This window comes from Hylobates moloch, unplaced genomic scaffold (assembly GCF_009828535.3).
Source record: "Hylobates moloch isolate HMO894 unplaced genomic scaffold, HMol_V3 SCAFFOLD_7, whole genome shotgun sequence".
Taxonomy (NCBI): domain Eukaryota; kingdom Metazoa; phylum Chordata; class Mammalia; order Primates; family Hylobatidae; genus Hylobates; species Hylobates moloch.
The window spans coordinates 90536208-90559533 of NW_026652282.1; the positions used below are offsets into that span (position 1 = coordinate 90536208).

Genomic DNA, 23326 nt, shown 5'->3' on the forward strand with positions numbered 1-23326 from the left:
CATTGAGCAGTGGTTCGTAGTTCTCCTTGAAGAGGTCCTTCACGTCCATTGTAAGTTGGATTCCTAGGTATTTTATTCTCTTTGAAGCAATTGTGAATGGGAGTTCACTCATGATTTGGCTCTCTGTTTGTCTGTGATTGGTGTACAAGAATGCTTGTGATTTTTGTACATTGATTTTGTATCCTGAGACTTTGCTGAAGTTGCTTATCAGCTTAAGGAGATTTTGGGCTGAGACAATGGGGTTTTCTAGATATACAATCGTGTCATCTGCAAACAGGGACAGTTTGACTTCCTCTTTTCCTAATTGAATATCCTTTATTTCCTTCTCCTGCCTGATTGCCCTGGCCAGAACTTCCAACACTATGTTGAATAGGAGTGGTGAGAGAGGGCATCCCTGTCTTGTGCCAATTTTCAAAGGGAATGCTTCCAGTTTTTGCCCATTCAGTATGATATTGGCTGTGGGTTTGTCATAGAGAGCTCTTATTATTTTGAGATACGTCCCATCAGTACCTAATTTATTGAGAGTTTTCAGCATGAAGGGTTGTTGAAATTTGTCAAAGGCCTGTTCTGCATCTATTGAGATAATCATGTGGTTTTTGTCTTTGGTTCTGTTTATATGCTGGATTACATTTATTGATTTGTGTATGTTGAACCAGCCTTGCATCCCAGAGATGAAGCCCACTTGATCATGGTGGATAAGCTTTTTGATGTGCTGCTGCATTCGATTTGCCAGTATTTTATTGAGGATTTCTGCATCAATGTTCATCAAGGATATTCGTCTAAAATTCTCTTTTTTTGTTGTGTCTCTGCCCGGCTTTGGTATCAGGATGATGCTGGCCTCATAAAATGAGTTAGGGAGGATTCCCTCTTTTTCTATTGATTGGAATAGTTTCAGAAGCAATGGTACCAGTTCCTCCTTGTACCTCTGGTAGAATTCGGCTGTGAATCCATCTGGTCCTGGACTCTTTTTGGCTGGTAAGCTATTGATTATTGCCACAATTTCAGAGCCTGTTATATTGGTCTATTCAGAGATTCACCTTCTTCCTGGTTTAGTCTTGGGAGGGTGTATGTGTCAAGGAATTTATCCATTTCTTTTAGACTTTCTAGTTTATTTGCGTAGAGGTGTTTGTAGTATTCTCTGATGGTAGTTTGTATTTCTGTGGGATCGGTGGTGATATCCCCTTTATCATTTTTTATTGTGTCTATTTGATTCTTCTCTCTTTTCTTCTTTATTAGTCTTGCTAGCAGTCTATCAATTTTGTTGATCTTTTCAAAAAACGAGCTCCTGGATTCATTAATTTTTTGAAGGGTTTTTTTGTGTCTCTATTTCCTTCAGTTCTGCTCTGATCTTAGCTATTTCTTGCCTTCTGCTAGCTTTTGAATGTGTTTGCTCTTGCTTTTCCAGTTCTTTTAATTGTGATGTTAGGGTGTCAATTTTGGATCTTTGCTGCTTTCTCTTGTGGGCATTTAGTGCTATAAATTTCCATCTACGCACTGCTTTGAATGTGTCCCAGAGATTCTGGTATGTTGTGTCTTTGTTCTCGTTGGTTTCAAAGAACATCTTTATTTCTGCCTTCATTTAGTTATGTACCCAGTAGTCATTCAGGAGCAGGTTGTTCAGTTTCCATGTATTTGAGCAGTTTTGAGTGAGTTTCTTAATCCTGAGTTCTAGTTTGATTGCACTGTGGTCTGAGAGACAGTTTGTTATAATTTCTGTTCTTTTACATTTGCTGAGGAGTGCTTTACTTCCAACTGTGTGGTCAATTTTGGAATAGGTGTGGTGTGGTGCTGAAAAAAATGTATATTCTGTTGATTTGGGGTGGAGAGTTCTGTAGATGTCTATTAGGTCCACTTGTTGCAGAGTTGAGTTCAATTCCTGGGTATCCTTGTTAACTCTGTGTCTCGTTGATCTGTCTAATGTTGACAGTGGGGTGTTAAAGTCTCCCGTTATTATTGTGTGGGAGTCTAAGTCTCTTTGTAGGTCACTCAGAACTTGCTTTATGAATCTGGCTGCTCCTGTTTTGGGTGCATATATATTTAGGATAGTTAGATCTTCTTGTTGAGTTGATCCCTTTACCGTTATGTAATGGCCTTCTTTGTCTCTTTTGATCTTTGTTGGTTTAAAGTCTATTTTATCAGAGACTAGGATTGCAACCCCTGCCTTTTTTTGTTTTCCATTTGCTGGGTAGATCTTCCTCCATCCTTTTATTTTGAGTCTATGTGTGTCTCTGCACGTGAGATGGGTTTCCTGAATACAGCACACTGATGGGTCTTGACTCTTTATCCAATTTGCCAGTCTGGGTCTTTTAATTGGAGCATGTAGCCCATTTACATTTAAAGTTAATATTGTTATGTGAGAATTTGATCCTGTCAGTATGATGTTAGCTGGTTATTTTGCTCGTTAGTTGATGCAGTTTCTTCCTAGCCTCAATGGTCTTTACAATTTGGCATGATTTTGCAGTGGCTGTTACCAGTTGTTCCTTTCCATGTTTAGTGCTCCTTCAGGAGCTCTTTTAGGGCAGGCCTGGTTGTGACAAAATCTCTCAGCATTTGCTTGTCTGTAAAGTATTTTATTTCTCCTTCACTTATGAAGTTTAGTTTGGCTGGATATGAAATTCTGGGTTGAAAATTCTTTTCTTTAAGAATGTTGAATATTGGCCCCCACTCTCTTCTGGCTTGTAGAGTTTCTGCCAAGAGATATGCTGTTACTCTGATGGGCTTCCCTTTGTGGGTAACCCAACCTTTCTCTCTGGCTGCTCTTAACATTTTTTCCTTCATTTCAACTTCGGTGAATCTGACAATTACGTGTCTTGGAGTTGCTCTTCTCAAGGAGTATCTTTTTGGCATTCTCTGTATTTCCTGAATCTGAATGTTGGCCTGCCTTGCTAGATTGGGGAAGTTCTCCTGGATAATATCCTGCAGAGTGTTTTCCAACTTGGTTCCATTCTCCCCGTCACTTTCAGGAGCACCAATCAGATGTAGATTTGGTCTTTTCACATAGTCCCACATTTCTTGGAGGCTTTGTTCGTTTCTTTTTATTCTTTTTTCTCTAAACTTCCCTTCTCACTTCATTTCATTCATTTCATCTTCCATCACTGATACCCTTTCTTCCAGTTGATCGCATTGGCTCCTCAGGCTTCTACATTCTTCATGTGGTTCTCAAGCCTTGGCTTTCAGCTCCATCAGCTCCTTTAAGCCCTTCTCTGTATTGGTTATTCTACTTATACATTCGTCTAAATTTTTTTCAAAGTTTTTAACTTCTTTGGCATTGGTTTGAATTTCCTCCTGTAGCTCGGAGTAGTTTGATCATCTGAAGCCTTCTTCTCTCAACCCGTCAAAGTCATTCTCCGTCCAACTTTGTTCCATTGCTGGTGAGGAACTGCGTTCCTTTGGAGGAGCAGAGGCGCTCTGCTTTTTAGAATTTCCAGTTTTTCTGCTCTGTTTTTTCCTCATCTTTGTGGTTTTATCTACTTTTGGTCTTTGATGATGGTGGTGTACAGATGGGTTTCTGGTGTGGATGTCCTTTCTATTTGTTAGTTTTCCTTCTAACAGACAGGACCCTCAGCTGCAGGTCTGTTGGAGTTTGCTAGAGGTCCACTCCAGACCCTGTTTGCCTGGGTATCAGCAGCGGTGGCTGTAGAGCAGTGGTGGCTGTAGAACAGCGGATATTGGTGACTCGCAAATGCTGCTGCCTGATTGTTCCTCTGGAAGTTTTGTCTCAGAGGAGTACCCGGCTGTGTGAGGTGTCAGTCTGCCCCTACTGGGGTGTGCCTCCCAGTTAGGCTGCTTGGGGGTCAGGGACCCACTTGAGGAGGCAGTCTGCCCTTTCTCAGATCTCTAGCTGCGTGCTGGGAGAACCACTACTCTCTTCAAAGCTGTCAGATAGGGACATTTAAGTCTGCAGAGGTTACTGCTGTCTTTTTGTTTGTCTGTGCCCTGCCCCCAGAGGTGGAGCCTAGAGAGGCAGACAGGCCTCCTTGAGCTGTAGTGGGCTTCACCCAGTTGGAGCTTCCCAGCTGCTTTGTTTACCTAATCAAGCCTGGGCAATGGAAGGCGGCCCTCCCCCAGCCTTGCTGCTGCCTTGCAGTTTGATCTCATACCGCTGTGCTAGCAATCAGCGAGACTCCATGGGTGTAGGACCCTCCGAGCTAGTTGCAGGGTATGATCTCCTGGTGTGCCATTTTTTAAGCCCATCGGAGAAGCGCAGTATTAGGATGGGAGTGACCTGATTTTCCAGGTGCCGTCTGTCACCCCTTTCTTTGACTAGGAGAGGGAACTCCCTGACCCCTTAGGCTTCCCAAGTGAGGCACTGCCTTGCCCTGCTTTGGCTCGCTGCACCCACTGTCCTGTGCCCACTGTCTGGCACCCCCTAGTGAGATGAACCCGGTACCTCAGATGGAAATGCATAAATCACCCGTCTTCTGTGTTGCTCACGCTGGGAGCTGTAGACTGGAGCTGTTCCTATTTGGCCACCTTGGCTCCCTCCTTTTTTTTTTTTTTTTTGAAACAGAGTCTTGCTCTGTCACCCATGCTGGAGTTCACTGGCGCAATCTCGGCTCACTGCAACCTCTGCCTCCTGGGTTCAAGTGATTCTCCTGCCTCAGCCTCCTGAGTAGCTGGAATTACAGGCACATGTGCCACCATGCCCAATTAATTTTTGTATTTTTAGTAGAGTTGGGGTTTCACCATGTTGGCCAGGCTGGTCTTGAACTCCTGACCTCAGGTGACCTGCCTGCCTTGGCCTTCCAAAGTGCTGGGTTTACAGGCATGAGCCACCCTGCCCGGCCCAAGAATATTTAGCTCTGTGTTTTCTTCTAAGAGTTTTATAGTTTTAGTTCTTGTGTTTAATCTTTGATCTGTTTTAAGTTAATTTCTATGTATAGTGTGTGGAAGAGGTCCAAGTTTATTCATTTGCATATAGGTATCCAGTTGTTCCAGCAGTGTTTATTGTAATACTATTCCTTCCCTCTGTGAATGTCCTTGGCACCTTTGTCAAAAATCAATTCACCATAGATGTATGGGTTTATTTTTGTAATCTCAGTTCTGTCCCATTGATCTACACATCTGTCCTTTTGCCAGTACCACACTGGTTTGATTACTGTAGGTTTGTAGCAAATTTTGAAATTGGGAAGTGTAAATCCTTCAGCTTTGTTCTTTAAATATTATTTTGGCCTTTGGAGTTCCTTGCAATTCCCTATGAATTTCATGTCAGTTTTTTGATCAGCTTTTCCATTTCTGCAAAGATGGCGGTTGGAATTTTTATAAGGATTGCCTTGAAGGTGCAGAAAAATGTGGGGAGCATTATCATCCTAGCAATATTAAGTCTTCTGATCCATGAACATGGGATAATTTTTTATTTAGTCAGGTTTTCTCTAAATTCTGTCAACAATGATTTGTAGTTTTTCAGAGTAAAAATTTTTCATTTCTTAAGTTTATTCCTAAGAATTTTATCCTTTTCATGCAGTTGTAAATGGATTTTTTCACTTAACTTCATGCTAGTCTGTAGGAATACAATTGATTTTTATATATTGATCTTGTACCATGTGACCTTGCTAAATTCATTTATTTGCTCTAATAGGATTTTCTGTATGCAAGACTGTGTCTTATGCAAAGAGATAGGGCTTTACTTCCTTCTTTTTGATATGGATGGTTTGTGATGTGATTATTTCACATTGCATGCCTGTATCAAAACATTGCATATACCCCATAAATACATAAACCTACTACGTACCCACAAAAATTTAAAAATGAAAAAAATTGCATATGGATTGTTAATTTCCTTGTTTAATTGCCTGACATAGAACCTCTAGGATTATGTGGAAAAGAAATGACAGAGTGGACATTCTTGTCTTGTTCCTGGTCTTATAGGGAAATGATTCAGTCTTTCACCATTAAGTATAGTGTTAGCTGTGGGTTTTTTGTAGATGCCCTTATCAAGTTGAGGAAGTTCCCTGTTATTCTGATCTTGATAGTAATGTCCTCTCTTTTATTTCTGATTTTAATTTGAGTCTTCTCTTTTCTTGGTGGTTTGACAATTTTTTTGAGCTTTTCTGAGAACCAGCTTTTGATCTTGTTGATTTTCCCTATACATTTTTTTTTTGTTCATTTCATTAATTTCAGCTCAAATCTTTATTATTTCCTTCTTTCTACTTTAGGGTTACTTCGCTCTCTTTTTCTAATGTTTTACATTGAAATGTTAGTTTATGATTTGGCATCTTTTTTAATATAGGCAGTTACTGCTACAAATTTATCTCTAATCATTGCTTTAAACCAGTCCCATATGTTTTAGTATTTCGTGGTTTTATTTTCACTCACCTCAAAATATTTCTAATAAACCTTGTCATTTATTCTTTGACCTGTAAGTTAATTAAAAGTGAATTATTTCTTTTCTGTATACTTGTTAATATCCTGTTTATTTCTGTTATTGATTTCTAATTTTATTCCATTGTGGTTGGAAAACATGCTTTGTGTGATTGCAATACTTTTAAGTTTATTGATGTTTGTTTTGTGTCCTAACATATGATCTATCCTGGAGAATGTTCTGTGCATTCTTGAGAAAAAGGTATATTCTACTGTTATTGGGCAGAGTGTTGAATAGACGTGTCTTAGATGCAGTTGGTTTATAGTGTTGTCCAAGTCGTCTATTTCCTTGTTGATCTTGGGTCTCTCACTGTTCCACTCATTATTAAAAGTGGAGTATTGAAGTCCTCAACTATTTTTGAATTGTCTATTTCTTACTTCGATTCAGCCAGTTTTTGTTTCATGTATCTTGGTGTTCTGTTGTTAGATGTATCTGTGTTTATAATTGACATGGCTTCCTGTAGAATTGACCCTTTTATCATTATAAAATGCCTCTCTCTATCTCTAGAATTTTTTTGTTTTAGAATATATTTTGTCTGTTATTAGTACCTCTACTCTAGCTTCCTTAAGGTTGCTATTAGCATGATTGTATTTTTCAATCCTTGTAGTTTCAACCTTTTTGTATGTTTTAATCTAATGTGTTCTGTAGCTGCCATTGGATCTTGATTTTTTTATGAAGTCTGACAATCTCTGACTTTTGTTTGGCTTGTTTAATCCATGCACATTCAATGTTATTATTGATATAGTTGGTTTTTTGTCCATAATTTCACTTTTTGTTTTCTATGTATCTCATGGTTTTTTGTTGTTGTTCTTCTGTTCCTCCTCTACTGCCTTCTTTTTTTTATTAAGTGAATATTTTCTAGTTTAATATTGCAGTTTCTTTAAAGATTTTATTTAATGTATTTTTTGTTTGTTTTTCTTAATGGTTGCTTACCATGTAAATTATAACCTATTGGAGTTTACTTAAGATTTGTAGAGTTCTCTATTCTTACTGTCTTCTCTTACTCTAGGCAAAATTGCTGATACTGTTCCAGAGCTGGGAGCGGGAACAGTGTTCCCCTTCTTTTGGAGTAACACCCCTGCTTTATTAGCAGGGCACTAAGCAGGAAGAATAGCCTTTGATCTTCCTGGCTTGCCTCCTTCAGCATCATCTTGTGTTCTATGAGCAAGTTAGAGTGAGGGCAATCAGATCAAATACTCCTGGGCTGCCATGCCTGGCTGGAGTAGAGCTTTTGCCTTATGAGTTAGGGCTGTGTGGACGACAAGAACCTAAGAACTGTCAGCTACTCTCACTTGGAACAGAGCTTCTATAACAGGAAACACAGGGTAGGGGGAGATCAGAAATGCTGATGACCTGTTCCTTCCTGTGAGATACTGTAGTGCTTAACTGGGAGCTGGGAGGAGAAGGAGCCCTGGTTTATGGATGCACCTACCTTGGGTGAAGCTTTTGTGAAGCTGAGCAAGGGAGGCAGAGAAGGAAGGAGCAGGTCATAATGCCATAGATACCTGTTGTATATATCAAGATTTAACATATTGTTGAATGTTTCTTCATTGGCTGTATGTTCTTAGGGCAATATCCAGATACTTGAGTTTTTTAAAACATAAATTTCACCACATATCATTGTTTCGCTAGGGAGATGGTCCGCAGAGGTCCTCACACTGCTATTCACAAAGTCATCTCTCCCATGGCATGGCATTGACTTTTTCCCTTTCCTTTTCCTCTTTCTTTCTTTCTTTCTTCCTTTCTTTTTCTTTCTTTCTTCTTTCTTTTTTCTTTCTTCTTTCTGTCTTTTTTCTTTCTTCTTTCTTTCTTTCTCTCACTCTCCCTTTCTTCCTTCCCTCCCTCCCTCTTTTCCTCCCTCCCTCCCTCCTTTCTTTCTTTCATTCTTTCGTTCTTTCCTCTCTTCCTTTCTTTCTTCCTCCTCCTCCTCCTTCTTCTTTTCTTTTCTTTTCCTTTCCTTTCCTTTCTTCTTTTTTTTGACAGGGTCTTGCTCTGTTGCACATACTGGAGTGCAGTGGAACAGTCATGGCTCACTGCAGCCTTAATCTCATAGGCTCAAGTGATCCTCCCTCCTCAGTCTCCCGAGTAGCTAAGACTACAGGTGCATGTCACCATGCCTGGTTAATGTTTAATTTTTGTTTTGTAGAGATAAGGGTCTCATCTTGTGTCCCAGGCTGGATATGAACTCCCAGGCTCAAGTGGTCCTCCCACCTTGGCCTCCCAAATTGCTGGGATTACAGGAATGAGTCACCGCACCCAGCTGGCATTGACTTTTTGAAGAGTCCGTGCTAGTTGTTTTTTATAATGTACCTTATTCCAAATTTGTCCCACGTTGTGTTGATTTACACTTAATTACACTTAATGTAATTACTGATATATTTGTTTTATTTGTCTTGCATTTTAAGGTATCACTTTCTCTGTCTGCCTCTCTTTCATCTTCTTTTGGATGTATTAAGTATTGTGCCCCTCAATTACTTTGGGATTAATACTCTATTTATCTTTTTTAAAGGTTTACCCTAGAAATGACAATTTCTAGGTTGTATATGTATCAAAGTCCAAAGTAATCAATATCCTTACCAGTTTTCTACACAGTTACAAAGACCTTAAGAATCCTTTAACTTCTTTCACCCTATCTCACTTACATCGTATTACCAATGTGTATTTCTTTTAATTCTATATTTTAAATGCCACAGTATGAAAGAAATGCATGTCGCCTACCCACCAGCCCAAGCTGAGGCCACCAAGGACAGCCCCACTCTTTCCAGTGGCAGAGTCTCAGCATGGCTGCTACCACCCCTCACCTGAATACTCCACCTGGATACTGAATATTACCCCTACCCCACCTAACAGAGCTGGTGCTTGCACTCACCATTGGGGTCCTGAGCACAAGCTGCAGAGCCGAGCTTCTGCTCTGAGAGAGAACACATAGCCTGAGGTCCTGGGGATTATCTAACCCAATCCACCACTGTGGGCCCCAGTCCTCCTGGGGGCCTGAGGTTGGGCCTAAACTCCCAACCACTACCACTTCAGCTGGCACCTGCCTGTAAGCACCACATATGGACCTGGACACGGGCCTACCCAGCCCATTGCAGCTACTGTCAACATTAGTGCACACTGCTCAGGACCCAGACAATTGTCCGTCCACTGCTACTGCCATCACCCACACCACGCCAGCTGCCCAGGGACTGAAGAACCTGCTCACCCACCTGGTCCACTGCTGGCATTATCAGCATCCAAGCAAGACACCTGGAGGCCTAAGAATAGGCCCACTGACAACAACCAACACCAGTGCCAGTGTAAAATGCTCTAGGGCACAAAGATGTGCATGCTCAGCCCACTGGTGCCACCACTGCAGCCTTAAGACTAGCTCACCTGTTGTTACAGTCCTCAGCACAACTTCACTACAGCCTTCACTAATAACCATACCCTAACACACCAAGGAAACCATAAACACCACTAATGCTGTTTACAGCCAAAGAAATCACACAGAGACTATAGTACTATGAACAGAATCAAAGTCAAAGTACTATACACAGCCAATATCTTAGATACATCTTCAGAAAAATATCCTTCCCTGAAGAAATGACTGTTACACCAGATGCACAGTTACCAACACAAGGACACAAGAAATATGAAAAAGCAAGGAAATATGACACTTGCAAAAGAACACAATAATTCTACAACAATAGATCTTAATCAAAAAGACACTTTTGGAATTCCAGAGAAAGAATTCAAAATATCGATTTTAAAGAAGCTGGGTGAGATATAAGATAATTCCAAAAAACAATACAAATAAATCAAAACACAGTTAAGGATAAGAATGAACAATATTACTAAAGACATAAGTATTTTTAAAAAGAATCAAATAGATTAGGTGGAATAAAGAATCTCAAAACTTGAAGTCAGTTCTTTTTAAATAAACCAGTCAGGTAGAAATAAAGAAGAATTTTTAAAAGAATAAGCAAAGCTTTGTGTCATTTGGGACAACATAAATTGATCAAATCTTAAAAATTATTGTTAGCCCCGAGGATGAAGAGACAAAGAAAGGATTAGAAAACCTATTTAAAGAATAGGTGAAAACTTCCCAAGTCTAGTGAGAGGTTTACACAATCAGACACAGGAGGCTCAGTGATCCCTAGGTAGATATAATGCAAAGAAATCTTCTCCATGGCACATTATAGTCAGAATGTCTAAAACCAAATATAAAGAGCAAATCCTGAAAACAGTAAAAGTGTCTAGTCACTTCTAAATGAAACTCTATCAAATTAACAGTGGATTGCTCAGCAGAAACCTTACAGGCCAGAAGAGAATGGGGATAAATATATTCAAAGTGCTGAAAGAAAAAAATTGCCAGGCAAGAATACTACATCCCTCAAAATTATCCTTCATCAATGAAGAAGAAATAAAAAATCTTTCACAGACAAGCAAATGCTGAGGGAATTCTTTATGACTAGACTGACTCTACAAAAAATGCTCAAGTGAGTCCTAAACCTGGAAGCAAAAGGACAATATTTAAGATAATGAAAGAACATGAAATTATAAAACTCACAGATAAAATGGTCAATCAAAGAAGGAAAAGAAAGGACTCAAGTGGTAACACTATAGCAACCTACCAAACCTCGAAAACAATTAAAAAGAGAAAAAGAGATAAACAAATAATATATAAAACAACCAGAAAACCATTAACAAAATTACAGAAACAGAGCTTCACATATTAATAATAACCTTGAATGTAAATGGATTATATTTTCCACTTAAAATATATTAAATGGCTGAAAGAATTTTTAAAAAAACATGATGCAACTATATGCTACGTATACGAAACTCACCCTAACAGTAAAGACACATATAGACTGAAAGTAAAGGGATGGAAAAAGATATTCCATACAAATGGGAAATAGTAGTAAGCAGGAATAGCTATATCTATATCAGATAAAAGAGAGTTTAAGTCAAGAACATTAAAAAAAAAAGGCAGAGAAGGTCATTATATAATGATAAATGGAACAATCCAGGAAGAAGATACAACAACTCCAAATATATATGCACCCCATACTGTAGCATCCAGGTTCATAAAGCAAATATTCTAAAGAGAGAAATAGATGACAATACAATCAAAGTGGGGGTTTTAACACTCCATTCTCAGCATTTAGACACATCATCTAGACAGAAAATCAACAAAGAAACATTGGATATAAATAGGGCTTCAGACCCAATAAACCTGACAGACATTTACAAAACATCCTACCCAACAACTGCAGGATATACATCCTGCAGTTATACATGGACCATTCTCCAGGATAGATCATGTGTTAGGCCACAATATAAGTCTCAACAAATTTTAAAAATTGAAATAATATCAGTTTTCTTTTCAGACCACTTTGGAATAAAACTAGAAATCAATACAAAGAGGAAGATTGGAAACTCTGATAATACATGGAAATTAAATAACATGCTCCTGAGTGACCACTGGGTCAATGAAGAAATTATGATGGAAATTTAAAAATTTATTGAAGTGAAAATGTAAACACAACATACATATTCAGCAAAAATAGTGCTATGAGAGAAGTTTATAGCAATAAATGCCTACATTAAAAAGATAGAAAAATAAAAATTTAACAATCTAGCAATGCACCTCAAGGAACTAGAAAAGCAAGAACAAACCAAATCGAAAGTTAGCAGAAGAAAAAAAAAATAGCAAAGATCAGAGCAGAACTAAACAGAGACTACAAAAGCAAACATAAGGGATCAACAAAATGTAAAACTGCTTCTTTGAAAAGATACACAAAATTTGTAAATTGCTAGCTAGTCTAACCAAGAAAAGACCCAAATAAAATCAGAAATGAAAAAAAGACATTACAATTGATATCACAAAAATACACATGATCATCAGAGATTATTATGGACAACTATACACTGACACACTGGAAATCCTAGAAGAAATGGATACATTCCTGGAAACATACTACTTACCAAGATTAAATCAGGAAGAAATAGAAAACCTGAACAGACCAGTAATGAGTAGCGAGATTGAATCAGTAATAAAAATTCTCCCTACGAAGAAAAGCCCAGGACCAGATGGATACACAGCCAAATTCTAACAATCATACAAGACAGAAATAATACCGATCCTCCTGAAGCTATTCCAGAAAATTCAAGGGTAGGAAATTCTCCCTAATTCATTCCTCGAGGCCAGCATCACCCTGATATGAAAATCAGACAAGGACTCAACCAAAAAAGAAAACTGCTGGCAAATATCCCTGGTGAAGATTGATTGAAAAACAATTTAAAAAATACTAGCAAATCAAATTCAACAGTACCTCAAAAATATAATACACATGGTCCATTGGGATTTATGGCAAGGAAGGCACAACCTTTGCAAATCAATAAATGTGATACATTACATCAACGGAATGAAGGACAAAACAATATGATCATCTCAATAGATGCAGAAAAGGCATTTGATAAAATTTAACATCCATTCGTGATTGAAACTCTCAATAAACTAGACATATAAGGAACATACCTTAACATAATAAAGGCCATATACTTCAAATCCACTGCAAACATCATATTAAATGAAGAAAAGCTGAAATCTTTTCCTCTGAAAACTGGAACAAGACAAGGATGCTGACTTTCACCACTCTTATTCAACATAGTACTGGAGGTCCTAGTAAGAGCAATCAAGCAAATGAAAAATAAAAAATGGCATCCAAATGGGAAAAGAAGCCCTCAAATTGCCCCTCATTACTGATATATCTATCTAGAGAAGCTTAAAGAATGAATTCAGTGAAGTTTCAGGATACAAAATCAATGTACAAAAATCAGTAGCCTTTCTATACACCAATAATGATCTAACCAGGAAAGAAATAAAGAAAGCAATTCCAATTACATTAGGTAAAATAAGTAAAATACATAGGAATAAATTTAACCAAGGATGATAGATTCTACAAGGAAACCTACAAAACGCTGTTGAAAGAAATGCAGATGATACAAACAAATGTAAAAATATTTTATACTCACGGATCAGAAGAATTAATATTGTTAAAGTGATCATATTGCCCAAAGGAATCTATACATTCAACATAATCGCTATCAAAATGCCAATGCCATTTTTTCACAGAATTAGAAAAAAAAATCCTAAAATGTATATGAAATCAAAAAAGAGCCTGAATAGCCAGTGCAACCCTGACCTAAAAACAAAGCTGGAGGCATCACATTACCTGACTTCAAAATATATTACAAGGCCGTAGTAACCCAAACTGCATTATATTGTTATGAAAACATAGACCAATGGAACAGAATAGAGAACCCAGAAATAAAGCCACATCTTCATAGCCAATTGATCTTCAGCAAAGCTGACAAGAACTTACACTGGGGAAAGGTAATTCTCTTCATTAAATGGTGCTGGAAAAATTGGATAGCCACATGTAGAAGAATGAAACTGGACCCGTATTTCTCACCATACACAAAAATTAACTCAGGATGAATTAAAGACTTAAATCTTCTTTTGCACAGGAAAAGAAACTATCAAGAGTAAACAGACAACCTACAGAATGGGAGAAAATATTCGTGAACTGTGCATCCAACAAAGGTCTAATATCCAGAATCTACAAGAACTTAAGCAATTCAACAAGCTAAAATTTTATGTAAATATAAGACCTGAAAATATAAAACTACTAGAAGGAATTCCAGGGGAAAACTCTCCTGGACATTGGTCTAGGCAAAGAATTTGACTAAGACCTCAAAAGCACAGGCAACAAAAACAAAAATAGACAAATGGGCTATATTAAATAAAAAGCTTCTGAACAAAAAACGAAATAATCAACAGAGGGAATAAACAACTTGTTGAATGGGAGACAATTTTTGCAAAGTATTTATCTGACAGGGGACTAATATTGAGAATACAAAAGGAACTCAAGCAACTCAACAGGAAACAAACAAGCAAACAAAACAAAACTCCAATTAATCCCGTTTAAAGTAAGCAAAGGACCTGAATAGACATTTCTCAAAAAAAAAAGACATACAAATGGTATATGTAAAATGCTCAACATCGCTAATCATCAGAGAAATGCAGATGAAAACCACAATGAGATATCATCTTATCCCAGTCAAAATGGCTATTAATAAAAAGACAGAAAACAACAGATGTTGGCAAGGATAAAAAAATAAGGGAACTCTTATATGCTGTTGTGAACATAATCTAGTACAGCCACCAGAAAACTGTATGGAGATTTAAAAGAAAGAAAGAGAGAAAGAGAAAGAGAGAGAGAGAGAAAGAAAGAAAGAAAAAAAACTAAACATAGAATCACCATACAACCCAGTAATTCCACTACTGGGTATCTATCCAAAGGTAAAGAAATCAATATATCAAAGAAATACCTACACTTGCCTGTTTACTGCAGCAGTATTCATAATCACAAAGATATGCAATTAACCTAAGTGTTTATCAACAGGTGAATGGATAAAGAAAATGTGGTACATATACATAATGGAATACTACTTAGCCATAAAAACTAGTGAAATCATGTCATTTGCAGCAACATGGATGGAACTCGATGTCATTCTCTTAAGTGAAATAAGCCAGCCACAGATAGACAAATATTGCATGTTCTTACTTGTATGTGGGAGCTAAAAAATTGACCATATGGAGGTAGAGAGTGGAAAGACAGAGAACAAAGACTGGGAAGGCTAAGTGGCAGGGAGAGGGAGGATGAAGAGAACTGGGTTTTTAGCATATTAAAGATGTCATTCCGTGGTCTTCTGGCTTTGATTATTGCTTCTGAGAACTAATCTGTAAATTAATTTTCACTCTCTTGAAGGCGGTCTGTCTTGTCTTTTTTGATGCTTTTAAGGCCTTTCCTTTACTTTTACGTTATGCAGTTATGTTCTGCTGCACCTAGTTTCAGGTTTTATTTTTATGCCATTGGATCTGTTTGGTTTCTTGAATCACAAATATCTGTAGATTTTTCTTGAGAAATCTTAGCCATTGTCTCTTTAGTATTGTCTTTATTCCCTCTCTCACCTCTTCTAGAATCCCAATTTCCTTTATGTTATTCTTCCTCACTCTTTCTTCCATGTCTCTTAATGATTATTTCACAGTTTCCATGTTTTATCTCTATACCACATTATATATAATTTCTTTTTAGCTTTACTAAGTCTTTTAACTTTATTCTGTCTCTCTTCAGCTCTATCTAGTCTGTTGTGAAGCCCATCCATTGAGTTTTAAATTTCAATTACTATAGCTTTTACTTCTAGAATTTATATTTTATTTCAATTAAGCTATGTCATTTTTATACAATTGCTGGCTCCCTTTATTATTTTTAAGTTAGAAAAATACTTTTATAATTGTAAAGATAGTTACTATATATTTTTTTATCTGATAATTCCACTGTCTGAAATATTTAGTGAGTACTTTCTGTTGTCATATGTTTCTTTTGGTTTTTGCTTATGGTTTTTTTTCTTGTATGCTTAATGGTTTTTAATTAGGAAATCTCATCTTCCTTTAAAAAAATGATGCATTAGAATTATTTGAATTTTACTATGAAGGCATGTTTTTTTCTATGTAGAGTTTGTATGTATTTTTGCCTAGCCTCTAGAAGGTCAATGCAGTCAGAGTCCACTCAGGTAATGCTAATTTGGATTGCAAATCTGGCCAGTTTGTGGTGAGTTTTTTAAGGGTTTTTTTTCCTGTACTTCTCTGCTAAGCACCAAGAGAGCTTTTCTTCCACCTCCCTGGGTGTGGGATTGTGAGGTACACCCTTACAGTAAAAGAAATTATAAAACAAAACCCGAAAATTATCCAAGTTTGGCAAATGTCCTCTGGGAAAAAGTAGTTTCATTGGTCAGTTCATTTTTTGGTTTTCCCTAGATTTTGATTTGATAAATCCTATTGTGCTTCCCTTTGATGCTTTTAGGAAGTTTTTACTTTTTTCCAAGCTTTTTTTTTTTAAGTAAGCATTTCAGTCTGGATACCTAACTAGCCACATTACTGGAATATTTCTTATTTCTCTCTGCCATTATTTTGTAGTATGTGTCTCCTTGGAACAACTGCATCAAAATTACTTAGAGATGTTTATTACAATTTCAGATTCTGCTATTCAACTTCAGGCTTACTGGAAGAATCTAGGATGGGTTGCTGGTATGTGAATTTTTGTGAGGTTCTTTAGGTGGCCCTAATTCATGCAGAATTTGTTTTTATTTGTACTTTTAAGTCTAATACCTGGTGTTTTAATTGTAGCAGCATGAGATCTAAATTTATTATTTTTTATATTTATTCTAGCACCATATGTTGAAAAATTCATTTTCACATCTATTTGACATGTCAACTTTTATCATATAGTAGTTGTGTGTGTGTGTGTGCACGCACGTGCGTGCGTGTGTAGATCTGTTTCTGGCCTTCCTATTTTTGTTAACTGGATACCATACTATTTTAATTATTGTAGTGTTGTGATGTGTTTTACTGTGTGATAATACAAAACTTTCCTTACTCATTTATTACTTTCTCCCACAATAAAAATTTAAAATATTACTGTAGTTTCATCATTTTCTTGCTTCTTTCATCTTCAGTGATTTTGAAGAATTAGTTTTTTTCATACGAACTTAGCCTTTTAGACTGAGGTACTTAATGCTCATCTTACTTCTTCGCCCCAATCGATTTTATATTTTAATCATGCTTAGCATGGCAATTTTTCCTCTAGGTAGCTTTCTGTCTATCCTTCCAAGTCCAGGTATTCACTTTCTCCACAGAGCCTTTGTCAATACTTTCAGGCTCAAGAGAACTGTTTTTCTTAACTTTGATAGCAATTATTGACTATACCACTCATTTTTACCTGGCAAATCCTGCAGAATCACAGAGAGTGAAATCTGGAAGCTACCTAAGGAGATCATATTGTCTATGTATGCCATTTTACAAATGAGAAAACAGCCCAAGAGTATGGAAATGATTTGTCCATGGTCAAATGATTCAGCTTCTGAAGTAAACTTATGATATACCGCTGTATCATTATTCCATTGTATTTTGATGTTCTTTTCATATGCCCTGAAAATACCTAGTTACTTAAAAAATAAAATACCTAGTTACTTAAAAAAACAAAAAACCTAGATTGGAAGTTCCTTAAAGGCAGCACCTACATCTACTTTTGTACAACTCATAGAACTATTATTGTGCTTGTGTTTATTAGACACCTAATCAATATTAATAGATGTTGGTAAAAAAACAAATTGTTCCATTAACCAAATGTCAAACTGGGGCTATCTCCTTGTGGGCGCCACTGTTATAACTGTATAGAAAGTGGCATCTAGTGGTTGGTGTGCGTATTACAATTGCCTGTTTTAACCTATGAGTACCAGTCATTCTTATAACCTAGGTGAAATAAATAGAATATAAATTAAAATTTTAAATTGAATTTAAACACATTTATCTATAATTCACAACTGTTTTAATCCGTGTTCTCTCTAAAGTAAAGCTATATGTTAATAGAAAATTGTAAAAAATTATACAAAATTACTTGTAAAATGACATGCGAGAGTATTTAAGGCTTTGCTTGTTTATAAATTATATTAGGAGTTAGGGGCTATTGTTGGATACTGAGAAGTCAAAATGCAATTAAAAAGACAGGTCACATAAAAACTTGTTCATATCAATGAAATCCTGTCAGGCTATTGCTTTGCATTATTTTTAGGAGCTTAATTTGTATTTAAAAGAAGAAGATCTCTCAATAAAGGCTGAAGATGGAAAGCTACACTGTCTTCTAGTCGCAACAACAAAAACCCATGCACATATATTCACATATAAAGTTCAGATATGCATTTCAATGTCAGATGTTAATTATTCTTACATTAACAGCCATTCGGGGTTATCACTACTCTGTACCTCTCCATTAATGCATGAGTGTTGACAATATGCACAGTTTAATTCAGGGACTACGACTGTTGACAGTTACTGTCTTGTGAATCAGTATCTTCTTGTGAAATGGTATCTTCTAAATTTTATAAAATCCATAGTCTGGAACTTAAAACTTATGTTTGTACAAAAATATTATATATTTTTAATTAACCTCTGTTTCCTGCACATTGTAATACAATTTTTTGTAGATGGGTTCATCCTTCCCATTAGAGAGCAATGATATACTTTGTACTTCTACCTGCACCTAACATAACATAGTGGCTGTCACATAACAGGTGATCAATAAGTATTTCTTGAATTAGTTACATATGTTGGAGGGAGCTGTGTGTTACTCATCTTAGAAGTGTAGTGCCTAACAATTTTTCTGGCCTCTGGTAATATTCAATTCATGTTTGATATGAGTAAGTCTGAATAAGCCTATTTAATCTGTAGTGTAGTTAGCGTAAAATACTAAAATCAGTATATAACCCCCAAACATCTATGAATAATAAATAATAGTGGCATAACAGACTTTCTGTTTGAAGTGTCAGGAGCATAGCTTTCACTGGAGCAGCCTCTTGTAGTGTGAGTGAGAGATTACTCCAACATCAAGACATTGTAGTTTGCTCTTATAATCAGGAAGAGGTTTCAGCATGAAAGTGACTTCTAGTTGCAGCTGAGTTAGTTAGGAGTTCTGATCAGAAGGATAAGGTCAGTACTTTCAAAAGGGCTGAGGAGCGTACTTTGGTAGTGACTACAGTAAAGGAAATCATGGAATGTTGAGCAGCAGGCTAAGGTATTTTATATCAAAGGCCCTCAAGGTTGTTCGGCATTATTTGGTATTTATGTCACATGAAGGTTTCAGTAACTCAGTCTGATATCTATCTGATGAAAAGAATGCCCCCTCCTTGTAAATAAACACTGAGCTAACCGTGTATATTAAACTAACTTGTTTTTCTAAGCAGTTCATTTTCTAAGAGTAAAGTATAGTACTGAATGGCAGAAGTCACATACTGTATTCTTTTCCTCTATAGGTTTTCTATTTTAGAGGAGGATATTTTTCTGGCTTGAGGACCTCAATTCCTAATATGATTCAATGCCTGTGTAGAACATCTAGACTGTGGGAGCAGCATTTATGGTAAAGCTGTTAGAGACTGAGCTATTATTAGCAATGAAGGAGTAGGAGCAAAGAAAAGAAAGGAAGGTGGTAAAAGATAGTGTTATATATTTTATGCTCCATCATTGCTCATGAATGGAGAGAAACAAGTGACTTGAAGTGGTAGGCATTGTTGTCTAGTTGCCAAGGTCATTGCTAATACAGAATGAGAGGTAATTTTTTACAAGCAATGTTAGAAGAAAAAAAGGAGAGTTCCTGAGAGTTTGGACATGTGGCAAATCATATTACAGGGAAGTTGTATGAATTTCTTTTCCATTTTTAACATATTTTAGATTGTGCATACTGTCAACACTCATGCATTAATGAAGAGGTAAAGGGTAGTGATAACCCCAAGTGGCTGTTAATGTAAGAATAATTAACTTTGAGACGTATGTCTGTACTGCATATGTGAATATATGTACATGGGTTTTTGTTGTTGTAAGTAGAAGATGGTGTAGCTTTCGATCTTTAGCCTTTATTGAGAGATGTCTCATTTTTAATGTCTTGTAAAATGATGTTTTTCACTTTAAAATTATAAAAATTATGTTTGCTCATTTTGAAAAGTTCAGACAGAAGTGCGTATAATAAAAGGTGAAAGCTTCCTGAGACGTAACTGTTATTTGCAATTTCATATATCTTTTCAGATATTTTTCTGGTATTTATCTTACAACTTTGGATTGTTGATTTCAGTTGAGCTGTAAGTCAGAGTCTGATTTTTGGGTTCATATTTAATGATTTTTTTCCCTCTTTCTTTTCCTTATAGGCTTGCTATGGGTGTTCTCCAGGATCAAAGTGTGACTGCAGTGGCATAAAAGGGGAAAAGGTGAGATCTTAGATTGGCATTTGAAAATTTAGTAAAGCCAGGAAACTAATTTTTTAATAATTTTTTTTTTAAAAAACAGAGCTTCTATCTCAGTACTTAAGTAAGTGAAATGAATCCTATTGTACTGCTTATTTTAGAGAGTTTATAAGGATTAGATTATATTTTAGGGTCAGCAAAGATTTTCTGTAAAAGGCCATATAGCAAACATTTTAGGATTTATGGGACACATCAGTTTCTGTCACATATTCTTAACTTATTTATATAAATAGACCTTTGAAAGTGACTAAAAAGTATTCTTAGCTCTTGGATCATAGAACATGAGCCTCTTGGGGTCTGGATCAGGACCCCTTTCCTGTAACATATTTCTGGCGACCACAGAAGGGACTATAGTGCAGAAACCCTAGCCCAATGGCTACTTTTGGGTAAGTGTTGGGGTCCTTTAATATCTGCATTTGGCCTGAGAGCTATAATCTGCCAAACTCTGATTGGTCTTGTTGAAGGCACTGACTTACTTAATAGGCAAAGACAGGGGAAAAACACTTAAGAAGGAAACTAAACATTTATCAAGCTACTAATCTCTGCCAGATACCAGACAATTTCATGTATTTTTGTCTAGTCTATGCAGGTTAATAATAGATGAATGTCTTTTTTTTTTTTTTTTTTTTTGAGATACGTCTTGCTCTGTCACCCAGGCTGGAGTGCAGTGTCACAATCAAGGCTCACTGCAACCTCCGCCTCATGGGTTCAAGCAGTTCTCGTGCGTCAGCCTCCCAAGTAGCTGGGATTGCAGGCATGCACCACCATGCCTGGCTTATTTTTGTATTTTTAGTAGAGATGGGGTTTCGCCGTGTTGTCTAGGCTGGTCTCGAACTCCTGGCCTCCAGTGATCTGCTCACCTCTGCAGGGGATTCCAGGCATGAGCCACCATGCCCAGCTGAATGTTTATTTCTATGTTACTTTTTCCACAGCAGCATCTCCTATTGTACAGATACTATGATTACAAAGTATTGGTGAAGATTATATAGCATAAGCCTAAGCACTGTCAGTGAATGACATTAATATTATCAAATAAAAAAAGGATAGCGAATTATAGCCTAAAGAGAGTTATACTAGGAGATGGGATCATACTCTTGTCTCCACTCTTTGGGGCTCAATATTTTTGAATAAATAAGTGAATGCTGCTAATTATATATGAAGCAGTTTAGGACAGTGTGTCTAGGGCATAATCTACTTAGAGGCATAGAAGGTACGTTAGCATATTAGACATTCTTAAAAGTTCTGGAGCAAAGAAATCTATTTGTTTGTTTTGTAATGCTACATTTCCAAGCCCCATTTGACCATGTTATAGACTTTCCCCCAACAGAGCAGCTATTAATATTAATTGGATAGTCTTCTGCAGAACACTTATTTGAGTAACATTAGTTTGATGGGAGTAGTTTCACAGTAAGGGTGATTTCTGTAGTGGTGAAAATACCAAGAGGGATTAACTTCATATAATAGTAGAGTGATGTTTATCGGATTAACTTTTCTTAAGATAAGAATGGAATACTCTGGACAAAATATAACAGCTATTTGATAGTACAAGAAAATAACCAAAGGAAAAAGAGGAGAGGACTCTGCCCTTGAAAGAAAGGAAGTACACTGGGCATATTTGCATTTATATGGCTTTTCCCCTGAGTACAGCCCTTAGTCTGCATGACAAAGGAAGGCTAAAACCCAGACAAAAACCCATGGTCTTACTGGCTTGAGTCAGCAGACAGAGCTGAGGATGGCAGAATGGCTGAAAAGTGAAGGGGGATATACTGGAATGTAGGGAAACACATTGGAAAGAGCTCAGAAAATTGCTTATAGATTCCATCCAAATTCTTGCTTGAATCCTGAAGTTTATAGCTATAGAGGAAGGTTCATACAACCCAGCAAAAAGGAACAGCTGGAAGTCTGCAATAACTGAGCATAGATTTAACTGTTGTCCATTGAAAGGAGAATGGAGTTTTAAGTTCAAGTTCAGCTGAGTTAACTATACTATTTCTTAAAAGAGAAGTTTAATCAATACTCTTCAGAGGAAGTTAAGAGAATCCAGAATCTCTCCATATTACCTACAATGTCCAGTATGCAACTAAAACTTACCAAGTATGGCCGGGCGCCATGGCTCACACTTGTAATCCCAGCACTTTAGGAGGCCGAGGCGGGTGGATCACGAGGTCAGGAGATCGAGACCACAGTGAAACCCCGTCTCTACTAAAAATACAAAAAAATTAGCCAGGAGTGGTGGCGGGCGCCTGTAGTCCCAGCTACTCGGAGAGGCTGAGGCAGGAGAATGGCGTGAACCCGGGAGGCGGAGCTTGCAGTGAGCCGAGATGGCGCCACTGCACTCCAGCCTGGGCGACAGGGCAAGACTCCGCCTCGGAAAAAAAAAAAAAACTTACCAAGTAAAAGCGATCTACAGTCAAGAAAAAGACCAATCAATGAAAACCAACCCTGAACTAACACAGATGTTGGAATTTGTAGACGATGATTTAAAGGAGAAAATAGAAAAGGAAAATCACCTCATGATGCCTGACCAAATAAGGAATCACAACAGAGTAATGGAAACTGTATTTTAATTATTACTTTTTTATTATTATACTTTAAGTTCTAGGGTACATGTACACAACGTGCAGGTTTGTTACATATGTATCCATGTGCCATGTTGGTGTGCTGCACCCATTAACTAGTCATTTACACTAGGTATATCTCCCAGTGCTATCCCTCCTCCCTCCCCCCACCCCACAACAGTCCCTGGAGTGTGATGTTCCCCTTCCTGTGTCCATGTGTTCTCATTGTTCAATTCCCACCTATGAGTGAGAACATGCGGTGTTTGGTTTTTTGTCCTTGTGATAGTTTGCTGAGAACGATGGTTTCCAGTTTCATCCATGTCCCTATAAAGGACATGAACTCATCATTTTTTATGGCTGCATAGTATTCCATGGTGTATATGTGCCACATTTTCTTAATCCAGTCTATCGTTGTTGGACATTTGGGTTGGTTCCAACTCTTTGCTATTGTGAATAGTGCCGCAATAAACATACGTGTGCATGTGTCTTTATAGCAGCATGATTTATA

At 37.2% G+C, this 23326-nt stretch overlaps 1 protein-coding gene across 1 annotated transcript in view; it reads left to right on the forward strand.

The window, feature by feature from the left end:
- COL4A5 (collagen type IV alpha 5 chain) overlaps positions 1-23326 on the forward strand; it is a 273551-nt gene that overhangs the window by 94938 nt on the left and 155287 nt on the right. Inside the window, exon 2 of the mRNA XM_032757441.2 lies at positions 20165-20224. Within this exon, the coding sequence (XP_032613332.1) occupies positions 20165-20224 (60 nt within the window). The remainder of the gene's footprint in view (positions 1-20164; positions 20225-23326) is intronic.